This window comes from Echiichthys vipera (assembly GCF_963691815.1).
Source record: "Echiichthys vipera genome assembly, chromosome: 2".
NCBI classification, from domain to species: domain Eukaryota; kingdom Metazoa; phylum Chordata; class Actinopteri; order Perciformes; family Trachinidae; genus Echiichthys; species Echiichthys vipera.
Genome location: NC_139827.1, coordinates 16,313,141 through 16,327,022, shown reverse-complemented (window position 1 = coordinate 16,327,022; position 13,882 = coordinate 16,313,141). Strand labels below are relative to the sequence as shown.

At 43.6% G+C, this 13,882-nt stretch overlaps 1 protein-coding gene across 8 annotated transcripts in view; it reads right to left on the bottom strand.

Moving 5' to 3' along the window:
• The window catches only part of nfixa (nuclear factor I/Xa), a 116,408-nt gene that overhangs the window by 11,196 nt on the left and 91,330 nt on the right, over positions 1–13,882 (bottom strand). For 2 of the 8 annotated variants that reach the window (XM_083938374.1, XM_083938376.1), the window contains 8 exons: positions 13,746–13,820; positions 13,360–13,483; positions 12,813–12,848; positions 12,276–12,403; positions 10,639–10,713; positions 5,969–6,097; positions 2,128–2,297; positions 216–363 (listed from right to left, as the gene is read on the bottom strand). In XM_083938374.1, the coding sequence (XP_083794500.1) occupies positions 216–363; positions 2,128–2,297; positions 5,969–6,097; positions 10,639–10,713; positions 12,276–12,403; positions 12,813–12,848; positions 13,360–13,483; positions 13,746–13,820 (885 nt within the window). The remainder of the gene's footprint in view (positions 1–215; positions 364–2,127; positions 2,298–5,968; positions 6,098–10,638; positions 10,714–12,275; positions 12,404–12,812; positions 12,849–13,359; positions 13,484–13,745; positions 13,821–13,882) is intronic. The other 6 variants (XM_083938380.1, XM_083938378.1, XM_083938377.1 and 3 more) reach the window with 5 other exon arrangements.

The window sequence follows — 13,882 nt, the reverse complement described above, 5'->3', positions numbered from 1 at the left end:
AATGTAGTTGCACTGCACATCACAATTGGGACTTCTATGATTGCTACATTTTTTCTAGTCAGTTTGGTGAAGTATTGCATGGAACGGAGGACAACTAGAGCTAACCAAACTACTAGAGTCTTAAATTGGTTTGGACTGGCTTCTGTGAGAAGTCTGGGGAGACTGGGGCAGTGATGGGGGTTTGTTGAGAGGAGTAGGAGTGGGGGGTGACTTACACGGAGATGCGGGTGAGCTGAGTCCGCCGTCAGTGGGCGTGCTGATGATTTTAGAGTCGGGCATGGGGAGGGGCACAGGGCGTGCCACCGGGGGTGGCGGGGGCAGCAGGAAGGAGCCCGGCATTTTGCTCTGGCCACCTCCATTAGGCTGCAGACGGACCATACAGACAGGGTGAGCATGACATACCCCGAGAATATACAGTGCACAGGGAGCCACACACACACACACACACATGCATGCACAACATTAAGTCACACACACGAAGTCTCATGTAAATGTAACACACTTGTATATAGACAGAGGCCAAAAGTATCCACACAAGTACCCTAAAGTACGCTCGGACAAACTAAAACACATGCACTCACACTCACACTCACACGCAGTGGACAAGAAAGATTACCAAACTTTTAAATAAAACAAACCAAAAACAGTTAGGGAAAAGTGATGAACACTGTCAACACATGAGGGGAAAAGAAAAATGGAGCTGTCCACAAAAAAAAGTTGTTATAGTGCAATGTAAGAATTTAAAAAAGAAAGGGGAAATAATAAGGGTGTCTGTGTGTGCAAGAGTCAGGGATTATACTGTGTCTTAAGTGTGTGAAGTAATGAGAACAAAGGACATGAAAAGGGCTTGATATGTGCTTTCAAAGTTGCTCAGAAGGCCAAGTTTACAGTAAAGGTTTACAGTACTACCAGCACCTTGCACCTTAACGTCTATCAAAAATAATTCTAGCTTTCAGGGTGAGTGAGTGAATGCGGGCATGTCATTGGGGTTAACAAGGGGGTACCTCTCTTCGCTGATGTTTCACTGAATGGCCCCCAACACGTCAAAAAGACCCAACTGTGTCCCAGGAAACACCCTCCTCTGTGCTTCAGTAAGTTACCCCCTTCTCACCAGCTTTCACGGCTTCATCCGACAGATGGTATGTTTTAATAACTATTCTCCTAGTCTCCTCTGCACTTGGAAGTTTGTCATAGTATTTTACTTTCATATGCATTTTGAATAGATACATATTTTTTCTTACTTATGGTGTATTACTTGATCTTCCACCATGCATTATGCAGAGAGAAAATAATCACAAAAGATAAACTGTGCTGCTTGGGAAAACAGCATTTCTAAAGTGAAGGAACAAAGTTTACAGCGGCAGCAGGTCAATGAGGGCTTGTTAAATGACTAATAAAATGCACCTTAAATGTCTACCTCAGTTTCTTTCCAGACATGCAGCTTTGGTTCCCGATAGTAAATCCACTGCCAGTCTCCCCTAGGCCATACTCGCCCCATGACCTGCCTAAAAGGCTTTTTCCTGATATTTTCTTCCTCCCTCAACCTGAACCTAATTGACAGGCAAGATTGTCTCCTAGCTAACTGTGGGTGTAGGTGTTTCATGATACGTTGAACCTATCATGAGTCAAATGTGGTTTGGCTCTATCTCACTTTAGTTTTCTGCATGTGTTTAAGCACATCTGGCTGCCCCCTCCTGTTGATGGATGTGCCCTAAAACCATTTTCCCCTTCCCTAGTGAAGTTGCTTTCACTTGATAAAGGTTGCTCTAATCCCAGGTCTAGACTCACATGACCTTAGGCTGGGCGATATGGCCAAAATCTTCTATCGATATAGGTCATTTAATATCTTGATAACAATATATATCACAATAAAGAATGTTTCTGGGAATTCAGTTAATAAACGGTCTATATAAAATAACCATGTTGTAAAGCCTTTTTCTGTATATTCCTGTTATTCAATCCTTGTCATGATGCTAATGCTTTCTTGTATTCCTGCTCTCCTTCATTCTGTTTCTCCTTCGGTAAATTCCACAAAACTATACTGACTTCTAGTCAGTGTCAACCCCTGCACTGCCAACCATCCCACGATCCCCTCTCCTTACTTTGCAGAGCTCATAGTGCACTTACCTGTGCGCTGGGCTGTCCTGTGCCATCGGTGCACACAAACTGCACAAACTCCTTAAGCGGGTCCTGGTGGTGATGGTAGCGTATGGTGGGGTGGGTGAAGTACGGGCTGGACTGCTGGATGATAGAGGAGGAAGGGAAGTGCAGGGCTGAGGCTGAGGCACGGGGACTCCCTGAGGAGAAAAGGGGATAGACAACAGGAATTGGGAAAGGAGAGGCAGAAGAGGAATGTGAGGAGAAGACAGACGAGAGACCAGAAGTGGAAGAAATATAGTAAGGTTCAGGTCATTCTATTGTTTTTCTACTAAAACACAGAACAGATGATGAGCATTCAATAACATTCTACATCTATATCACATTAACATGCACACCTATGACAGTATACAACACATGCATATGTTCTAACTAGGGCTGGACCCGAATATTCGACTATTAGGATATTCGTTCAATTTTGGTATTCGGATATTCCTTATATACATATATATATATATATATATATATATATATATATATATATATATATATAGAGAGAGAGAGAGAGAGAGAGAGAAATAGATAGATATTATATATAAAACACAATCCTTAAAAAGTAATGCCTTTTATTAAACTGAAGTTGCTGAACAGTGTTTGCATTTCAGCTCAGTGTGAGTCTTCACGGCGTGTTGTCATTTACTGTCACTTTTCTCTCCTCTCCTCACGCTGGAGCTGTGTGCGCAGCAGAGAGCTGCTAACTTGTTGTTCTGCTATCAACATAAGTGGCTGTGTTTCACCAATGTCAGGTTTAAAAGACGTGCATGCTGGCTGGAATTCACCACGCTGTTAGGAGCAATTACTACTAGCCGCGAACGGAGACATGTCTGGCGAAGAAATTGCGAATACTCGCTGTTGGTTAGTACTGAATATCCGAAGCTCAAAGAAATGGTATTCTGGACAGCCCTAGATCTAACTAAGCAACAGCGCAGTGCACCTCTGGTAAGTCTGGCATCACCACATATTATCCACACACACACACACACACACACACACACACACACACACACACACACACACTCACACACACTTTCACAGTCCCATATATGATAGTGTGTATTTTCTACCTCCTCAAGTGAGAGGCACTTCTCTCTCAAGCACACACACACGCACAATGGGTTTTTCCACTTTTGTTTTATTGCTTGTCGGTGATGTGTAATCAATCAGCAGCATATCCTTGCTGTGCGGTTCTGCCCAGTAGTTTGAGAGACTATCTCCCCTCCGCTCCCAACCGACCACAAAACGCCTCCCGGAGACATTAGTCAGCCAGCCAACCACACACACTCACACTCATACACACACACACACACACACACACACACACACACACACACACACACACACACACACACACTAGGCTCCACTGTCTGTCTTGTCTGCTTAGATTCTATGGCTTTGGCAATTTGGCACACCAAACTAAAGAGGCAAGCTGCTAGGTGAGGGGAGCCTGGCGAACAAGCATCTGTGATTATGTCTGTCACCTACTATCTCTTGAGTATGCTGCACTGACAAAGTGTCTAAGTGCCTGTTTGTTCAAACTTTCTGTGTTTTAGTGTATTGGTGCTCCCATCACTGTCAGTATCTCACCTTCTATGTTTTTTTTTTACAGTTACACGTGAATGTGTTATATTGGTGTGTGTGTGTGTGTGTAATCAGTGCAACAATGGCGGACTCTCCAGAATAGTATAATCAGACAACAGTCACTCTGGCAGCTCTCCACGTCAGTTCGAAGCCAAAAGCAGGACATAAACCATCCAGTCCTTACCCCAGAACACCCGCACTTACTAGACCTATACAGTCCATTCAAGGCAAGCCACGATTGCTAACTGCTTCTTCCCCCTCTCTGTCTAACCCCATTTCTCTTTTCATCGCTCTAGTTCCCTCCCTCCCATCATCCTCCAGTCTCTTTATAGAACCAAGGCCTCGGAGGGACATGCCATTTGGATGGCAGCCATTTTAGCACAGAGAGTCCTCCACAAGAGTGTAAATTTACACATGTGTATCTGTGTGTACGTGCTCAAATGCACCCATACACAATCTCTTAACACTGTCTCATTACAGCCTCTCTATTACATGAAAACCTCTTAGCCAACAGTCTACACACACAGTTTGGAGAGTGTGAGAAGTTAGTTGGGGGAACAAAGAAATCTGAGCCAGTCCCTCACACCTCTTCAATTCGCACACAAAACAGAGGAGCAAATTTTAGAAATCAATTTAAACGCAAAATTCAATCTGGTGTTTTGGATTCTCCAGTGGGTATAGGACTGGTCTGTGCAGATAAACAGCATGGCTTAATGGTGGGAGATCCGGCCTGGACTATATTTTCTAAATATACTGTGGGGAGTTCTGCAAGTAAATTCAATACGTTTAAACAGTGAGGCCAATGAGTCGAAATGACCTTTACATAGTAGGTCTGGCTTGGCTGTGGACCAAACCATCCCTTTGAGAGACATGGAATGAGAGGGAGAGATAGAGAGAGAGCGGGAGAGAGGACATATTTATTCCTTTGAAACTTGAGATCAGCCTACAGGGACTTGTTGGCAAACTTGAGATCCTAGAGACTTTGGGAATTCTCTGACTGGAGATGGAGAAACCATGTTGGTTATTCTATAGTAGTGAAAAGCTCTTATAAGGACAACGTGCCCTTAGTGCCTCTAATGAAACAAGAACTTGGAAACACTGAATGATACTTCAGGAATCATTTCCACTACGGTCTACTGGATGCCTGTCTGCTACTTATTCCTAGTTCTTTTCAAATCAATATTTGCTCTACACAGAAATACAACAGTGGTGGTGCATCTGAATGTAAAAAACACACAGAAAAATAAACACTGGAAAGACCCCAGATCGAGATGCACTGGTCCTTTGTTGTTTTCTTCATGTGAGTATTTCAAACAGTGTGTCTATGTGTGATGTTATTCTTTCCTTGGTATTGAGCCATTTTTACCATAATGAAGTAGATGTTTACAAGGTTTTTGATCCAATGTACTGTACATACTCTTATTATAACATAAATTAAACTAAATTAAACAGCTTTGATGAATACTTGCTTCTGATTGGTCAATCACTGCTTTCTACAGTTCGTTCAGCTGTATCACAGACCGCTACTATGGATGTTCTGTTCAGTTCTGATCTCGAGGACGTTACTAAGTTGCTGCGTGGTAACAGGATAACGTGGAGCGAGCGGGTCATTATTGTGAATGGAACCCTGTCAGGGTTACGCAGTAAATTCTCAGTACTGAGCGGATCACTCTACATTATCACTTACTAGTGTGCTGATATATACATATAGTGAGTTAACACACCTTGTCAAGTTCATTGTATGAGAGTAAACAGCTTTGTCAGTTTCAATGCAAAAACTGAACACAAACATTACAATGGATGCATGAAGCAGTAAGATGTGAGGCAAATCAGTCACAAAGGCATGGATGCAGCAATGGTACCATGCAATGACAATATTAAAACACAAAGACACAAAGATGATGGTAAAAAAAATGAATGGATGGAGAGAGGCTGAAAGAGAGAGAGAGAGAAATTTATGCCAAGCCATGATGACAGCAGTAACATTGAACTCTGCGGGCATATTGCTTCTCAGCAGTTGCAACTGTAGAAACTGTAGAATTTTTTTGCTTTCTCAGCAGTATATGTTTAGGATTTTCATTTTCAGGCACACGATTGTAGAAGTTTCCAGAGGAGTTTGGTGGGGGTGTGAATATGGCAATCGAGGATCACGTTTGACATTCCCTTTCCTTCTCTCTCTTTTTCAGATTATAAATGGGGGATCGGGGTTGTTGGTTCATGGCAGGGCTCTCACCTGGTCTCACTCCTGCCAGCACAGGCAGCGGGTGGTGTGTGAACGCCATGCGGGGGGACCTCGTCTGGGAAGTCAGGGCGTTGAAATCAAACTTCCCCGGCTTCTTAAGTGAACCAGGCGAGGACAGTCCTGGCGAAAAAAAAAAAAATGGGATCAACAAAAAAAGTTGGGGGGAAGAGGGAGGAAAGAGAGAGGTGGTTTCAATCAACAAAATGTTGCTTCTTTAATTGGCTACACTAAAAAAAAAAATCAATTTGATTTTTTTATTGTAGGGGACTTGAACAATCATTATTTTCTGATTACGTAGATTTCCTCACTGGTTGATGGCAGTGTATTGCTCCCTGTCCTTTTTGCTGTTGGCCATTAACTCCAGTTAGTTTCAACGAGTCAATCAGAGGACTCCAGGCTGTGATAAGTCATTCAGGAATATACTGTAGGACTCCCAACTCCCTGCTTTATAGTCTTATAATGGACTGAGCAATATTTCACATCTTAAATGCATGTCTTCAAAGGAAAAAGGGGAAAAATAGCAAAAGCCAATCTGATTTTTTTTTTTTTTGAGCCAAAGAACATCTTTCACTATAATAACCTCTTCTCTGTCACTGTATGTTTTTCTGTCTCATCTCTTTCTCTTTCTGTGTGTCTCTCTCTCTCTGTCAAGTGCCAACTCCAGGCTCTCTCTGTGTATGAACATGGCCACCAATACAGCCACAGTCAGCTAGTTGTGGTCTGGCTTCAGTGAAGCTCACAGGCTGGCTGCACGAGAAGAAGGCTTCATTCAGAAATAGCACACACTGTACAGTATGGACACGGCAGCTGCTGAGTGCGAAAGACAAGCAGACGGACAGAGAGAGGAGAAAGAGGGAGGGAGAGAGAGAGAGAGAGAGGCGAGAAGAACGTGGGAGACATGAAAATATGCGAGGGAGCAAGGGAGCGAGAGAGCAAAGCAGAACCTGTGAAAAATGCAGCAGCGTCTTGTTTTTCAATGCGTTGCTCTGACGACATGTATGAAATTGGAATGTCATAAGATGTTAAATATGGTTATTATCTCTTGCTCGCACACACTTGCTCACACACTCGATGTCTGAACGCTCGGAAGCACAAGCATGCGTCCAATCACAAAAAACAAAGACCCTTACAACACAGTCACATTTAACTTGTGAAACAACACAAATTTAAAAAAACTAAGTTTTCTTCTAATCTTCCTAACAAGTGAGTGATGTGATAATGTTCTCTTTCTCAACTTTTTTTAGACTTGTGTTTTGTTGTCTATTTCGGTGCCCCCCCGATCAAACAAGGCATTAAATACGATTCCTCCTCAGTTCTCCAGCTGGAGATGTGTGAAAGTCTATGGGAGTGTGGGGGCGTGTAAAATCTTCCCTCCCTGTGTGAAAGAGTTAAGTCTCAAGCAGGTGGGAGTGAATATGTGTGAACCATTTATGTCTTTAGCAGACATATATTTATTTTTATTTTTTCTCTCCCCACTGTAGCGGGAGTCTGGGGGCGTATTGTACTGTCAGACAGATTCCAAGCATGAAGACAACTCCGATCCCACTTCTGACACCAATAGTTCGCAGTGATTGCTATGACACTGTCACACTGGTGGAAATAAGAGCAGTCTGCAGAGACTTAAACAAGGAAAGGCACTGGAGGGGAGAGAGAGCTGGGAAAAACTGGGATTTGGAAGAAAGAGACAAACTCAGAACCTTATAGATTAAACCGTTTCAGAGAGGTAGTTATGTGCTTTTATTTTGGAAGCATAAAACTAATCTGGAATAAAGAAATCACAGCCAGGAAACACACAGTAGATCAGATGAAGACTGACATCTGTAAATGTAGGACGTTAAAGCACTGTCACTATCCCCATAGGGAATATGAAAGGCAGTATTTTGGTGCTTCAGAGACTGCAACGGTCTGATCTGGTTTGCGTATTTGTGTGTATGTGCCACAACTGCACGGTTTCCTCTCCTGGCAAGCCTTAGTATTTCACTGGCAACCAATCAAGCGCTCCCATGATGACCCTTCTGTCTCTTTGCACTAACAGGCCTGCCACCAGATGCGCCTCTGAAGCACACACACACACACACACACACACACACACACACACACACACACACACACACACACACACACACACACACACACACACACGCACATACACACACACACACACACACACACACACACACACACACACACACACACACACACACACACACACACACACACACACACACACACACACACAGAAAAGACAGGAGATAGTGGTTTAAACAAGTGAGGAAAAGTCAGGGAATTCTCCTCTCCCCAATGATTTAAACCACATATGTACATCCAGTCGTATCCCTCTATGGGCTTGGAACATTTAACTCAAAGCACTAAGAAAGGCCACCACCACCACCTCCACAAGTCTCTGGTGTCTCAGGAAAATTTCACAATCATTTGGAACTAATATGAAATCACGGTTGTTTCGTTTGCCTCCGCTAACCTCCCCCATCCCTCTCCTAGCCCCTGTGGAGCAGATGTCTCCTGCATCCTTGCGGATCCCAAGGCTACACACACACGGAAACACCATCTGGGACCACGCTTCAGCTGTGTCTGTGTGTGTTTGTCTGTGTGTGTGTGTGTGTGTGTGTGTGTGTGTGTGTGTGTGTGTGTGTGTGTGTGGGGGGGGGGGGGGTCTGATTGGGCAGTGTGATATGTGTGCACAAATCTATTGGGTGTATTTCTGAATGTAACTGTGTTTGTGTGATTTATATGTATGAATGCATCTTCATACAACTGTGTGTGGGTTGCTGGTTGTGTGTGCTCCGTTTGTTATGGAGGGAGTCAGGGGAGTAGATGGTGCTGTGGACAGAAGGCGAGGCACACCTGTGTGTGAGTGTTTTCTGGTTGGGTTTTTTTTTTTTTTTTTTTTACTTTAGATTGTGTGTGTATGTGTGTCTGTGTGTGTGCTTGTTTACATACCCTGTCCCCCCCCCCACCTGGACAGGAATTCCCAGATGAGCTTTGCCTGTGGCAGGTGGGATCCTTTGGAAAATCGGATACACACCGTACCGAAATCACACATTCTCTACTTGCCCCACTCTTGCTCTCCCATTCCTCTACCATGGCATCTCTCCTTTTTGCGTTGGTTTCTTTGGAGTGTGGACCATGTTTTGCACTGAATGTTGTTAAAAACATAATTTCCAAATTAAAAAAATGGCTGATAATTACAAAAGCTTTTGGCTTCCTAATTTTTCACTTGGATTCTGTAAATTAATTGGGTAAAGGGTCCAGATTTCCAGCGCTATTCCACACCTCTATTTGCCAAACTCATTAGGAGGAGTATGCGGCTGTGTGTGGTGCACTTCCGAGTAAGGGGGTGGTACACATACACAGAGAGGAAGAGAGAGAGAGTGAGAGACAGAAAAAATGATGGGAGGTAAGGCTCTGGTGCGCTAAGGCGAGCAGCAGCCTCTGTTGTGGCTCTGATGAGCAGCCTCTTAATTACATTTACAGCCAAGTGGAGCGGGAGCAGGAGAGCAGCCGCTGAGGCTCGAGTGAGAGTAGACTGGGGCAAAACCTTACCAGGGCTTTTGGCTCCTCTAGTTCACATCCTGATAACCCTTTTTCTCTCATAAGCTATCACCCTTTGAGTACACCAAAGTCTTCTTCACTCCTCTCTTCCCTCTCTTACCTCCCACTTGCCTGCTTTCTGCTTCTCTCTCCTCCTTCTTTCCTCTTGACATGTTTTTCGCCCTCCCCAGGGTCCCTCCTGCTGTACACGTTTTCAATTAGACAGAAGGGAGACAGGGATGGAGGGTTGAAGGGAGAGCTAGGGAGCAGGAGGAAGGGTTTTACACCTCTGATCCACAGACGGTAAGCGTCTTAATGAGGGATTTGAAGCAAGGGAGGGATGGAACGACAGAGGGATGGTGGCAAGGCAGGCACCTGAACACCTGCAGGGGTGGGGAGCATGATAAGCATGTGTTTCAATGTGTGAACGTAAGTGTGTAAATCACTGTGTGTGTGTGGGGGGGGGGGGGCGCCTGTGTGCAAATACAGTATACGTATGTGCATGCGTGTAGGGGTCTGTAGGTGTATGAGTGAGTCACTGTGCATCTGAGTGCCAGTGAGGCAGAACGGGCACAGCATGTGAATATGCCTGCTGGTGTTGTTAGTGTTAGCCTGGTGACATCTGTCAGTTAAAGCGCGAGAACTGGAATCACTTCACAGAGATAAAGCTTTCAGGTGAGCTAAGCGTAGCCTCATGTTTCTCACAGAAAGTAAATTCTGAACGGGATAATCCTTGATAATCCTGCTACTGTATGTCACATGAAATAAAACTTTGGTTGGCAGCAATGAAATCAATCCGATAACAACTAAACATTACTGAAATTATGGAACAAATATACTGTAGTCCCACGTTGGGATACACCACAATTGTCCTTACTACAGACATCATGACATTCACATATAAACACACAGACACACACAGACACACAGAGACACATACACACGCACACACACACACACACACACACACACACACACAGCTTTTATTATGTAGATTATGTACACACACTGTATGTACATATACCGTATATACATACACATACAAAGAGGAATGACTGAGCTACATAAAGGCTGATAAATAGCAAATATATGAGTGTAATCAATGTTCTAACCATGGTAAGGAAACTGCACGCCATCGTTTTCATGTTTTATCTTCCTCTCCTGCACACTCGCCAAATGGTGCTGCACTGAAAGTGGAGAAGGGTATTGTTAACAATGAGATAGGGGAAGAGTGAGAGAAAGAGACAGATGGAGGTAGTGAATGACTTATAATTGACACAACATCAGGTAAACTGTATGTGGGATTATGATTTTAAGTGAGGATAAGTAAACATGAAGTGGAGGAGGTGAACAAGAGAGGTTTTTTTTCTTGGAGTTATTGGGTTATCGGGGTGATGAGGTAGGATTACTGAGGAGGTGGAATAAAGAGGTTCATGTCCTAAGCTGAATCACAGAGACAGTGGTTACTGCCAAAACAATTGAAACACCAACATAAAGCCTTAATACAGAATGCTGTAAGCTGTCGTCCCATTTATAGTCCCGTTGTCTAGAGCTATTTGGTGATTGGCATTTAGCAACATTTATCCATTATAAATTCCATTTTCAGGAGTAACAGCGATAGGGTTGAAACATTTAAAACATATTGATGCTTTTAAACCCAATTATGGAACAATAAAGCAAGAGACTATTCCAATTAGTGTAAAAACTACATGGTAAAGGTTTTTTTTCTTGACATTGTTTGTCTGAGTTCATTTTATTTTGTCAGGTATTCATATGTTTGAGACAAATCTGAGAATAGCATGTGACTTTAAACATTTCTATTTTAAGTCTTAACGGTTAAAATGCTTAACTATATGGCAGGGAATTACAGGTTTAAACTACTTTCGCTTTATATTGCTAGACACTGTGACCAATAGACCATGGTAAATCTGGGCCACCTCTTTCAATATAGGGTAAATAAAGCACTCCTTGGTTTTTTTTTTCTCATAGACTGTATAAAATATGGACATAGTCTCTGTGACGTCTACGACAGATTTTGGAAAAGCCAAAATGAATCTCAATGTGGGTGGCTATGGCCCTCGCCATCTTGGTAGTGCCTGATGCTGCCTGCTACCGGCTAATCCAGAAATGGGCAAAGAGGTGGAGCTTTAATCGGGCCGTATGAAGCCTACAGTCTATGCCAGCCACCTGTGATGGCACCCACCTGTTATTTAAGGCTACATACCCGTAATTATGTACAACTTTAAGCCCTAATATAAAATGAATGGGGTAATTAGCTAAAGTGACCAAAACTGAACAATGTTTATTTCTGCTGTAAAGCTGGACATTTGAAAATGGGAGTCTATGGGGATGGCTTGCTTTTGGAGCCTTAAGTGGCCATTCAAGGAACCATATTTGGCACTCATTTTTCAGCCCTGCAGGCTGACGCTTGGTTTTTCTCAACACATTTATAATTTATTCTCTCTTTAGTGTTTAGGTGCTGCAATCTTAGGTGTTGCTGTTCCTCTAAGGTGTACTGAGGTAGAGGGACTCAAGGAAGTTAACTGGAGGAGATTTGAGGGATGTTCTGATATGTAATAATCTCCAAAGTGAAGTGGGATGATTGAGGTAGGGAGTGTGGAGAAGAGACAAAGTTAGACAGAGGCATCATCAGTTTGGACGTTGGTGCTGGTGGGATGAGGGTCAAGCAGGAGTGTGACGAAGATTCATGATACTTTTTTAGTGGATGTGGGGTGGGATAGAGGGGTACCTGCATCCATGTCGTTGGGCCACGCACTGGACTGGGAGGAGCTGGCAGCAGGCGAGCGGCCAGGGTAGAAAACATCATCTGTCGGGCTCTCCAACTCACTGTCGTCTAATGACTTCCTCTTGGTGGAGCTGAGGCCAAGGGAGGGATGTTTGGAGGAGAGGTGATAGGCAGAAAGAGAGGGGGAGAGGAGGCATGATTTTTGTAAATATGTAATGGCAGGGACTGTATGGAACTAGGATAAAATACCTTGCAGAACTGAGAACTTCAAAGTTATCATATAAACAAGGACTTTAACGTTTAAAGAGGCAGCCAGTTTCGCAGCTTAGAGGAATCAATATTACTATCGCAAAGTCTTGGAGCAGAACAGACAAAGCATAAGAAGTGCCAGAATGAATGAAAAAGCGAGGAAGCGGAAAGAAAAGTTAGGAAGCAAAGACAACCACAGTGTAAAACTCTCTCTCTGTTTGCGTCTGTATCTGTGTGTTTTTCTGTGCATGTTTCTCATTAGTTTGTGTCTTTGTAGGTGTTTATAACTACCTCCGTGGAAGGTTTGCGTACAACTCCACCTCAGACCTAAAGTGACAGCAGATGATAGAGGCAAGAAGAGAGAAAGAGACAAGTTAAGAAAGACACAAATGAGGAAATAGCAGAAAGAACCATCACACATTCATAAGCAGGAGAGCAGCTAGCAGGGACTTGCACACACATATATTTGAAGGGGTTCAGGACAAATTCCAAGAATAGCAATGGAATGTAGTACTACATGCCATTTATAGCAAGAAACCTCAATGAAATGGGGTATTTTACGTGCCAGTAAAGTCATCCATGCGATACGGAGCGATACACCATTGGCAGATATTACTGTGATTTCACACTTCCTTCCAGTCTGCCCTTGGCTTCACAGCGAATCACATAGCAAGGTAGCGCTGCTGCTGCCACATGGTGGCTTCACCCACAAGGGGTTTTACTAATGGTGGACAGCTGGACTTGTTTAATGGTAACTGTTGTTCTCTGAGCAAAATACATCTCCTAACACCCGTACACTACTGTTGTCTGTGTGGACATCATTGTCGGGACTGCGTACCTGGTAGAAGGAGGGGAGGTGAGGGAGCGTCGCCCTAGAGCCACCTGGTTGATGTTGTAGTAGCTGGGACTGCTGTCCAGGTCTGCCAGTGAGAAGTTAGGACCTGACGCCGTGGCTACAGGTGCTGACAAGGAGAAAAATAAAAGAAACAGGAGCGAGGGGAAAGGGAAATAATATGCAAGAATGAGTTAAGATATGAACTGTACAGTATATCCTAGAATATCCAGAGGAAAATAATCATCCATTGTTACACTGTGTCTCAGTAGTATATGGGGTTAAAAGTAATACACTGGATTGCACTGGGTTCCTTCAGTTAATAAAAGCCACAAATCATACTGTGGGTATTGTAAATCACAACCTTTCTCTAAAGCATTTTTACTACTTACTCTGTGACACTCTGACCAGCTCTGCCACGTTCCACACCCCTGAGGTGACGAAGCAGTCCTGGAAACTCAGGTGCCCTGCACACAAAAAGATGCAGTCAGGAGGACTTACATATAGACAAAAACGCTTTAGAGAAAAA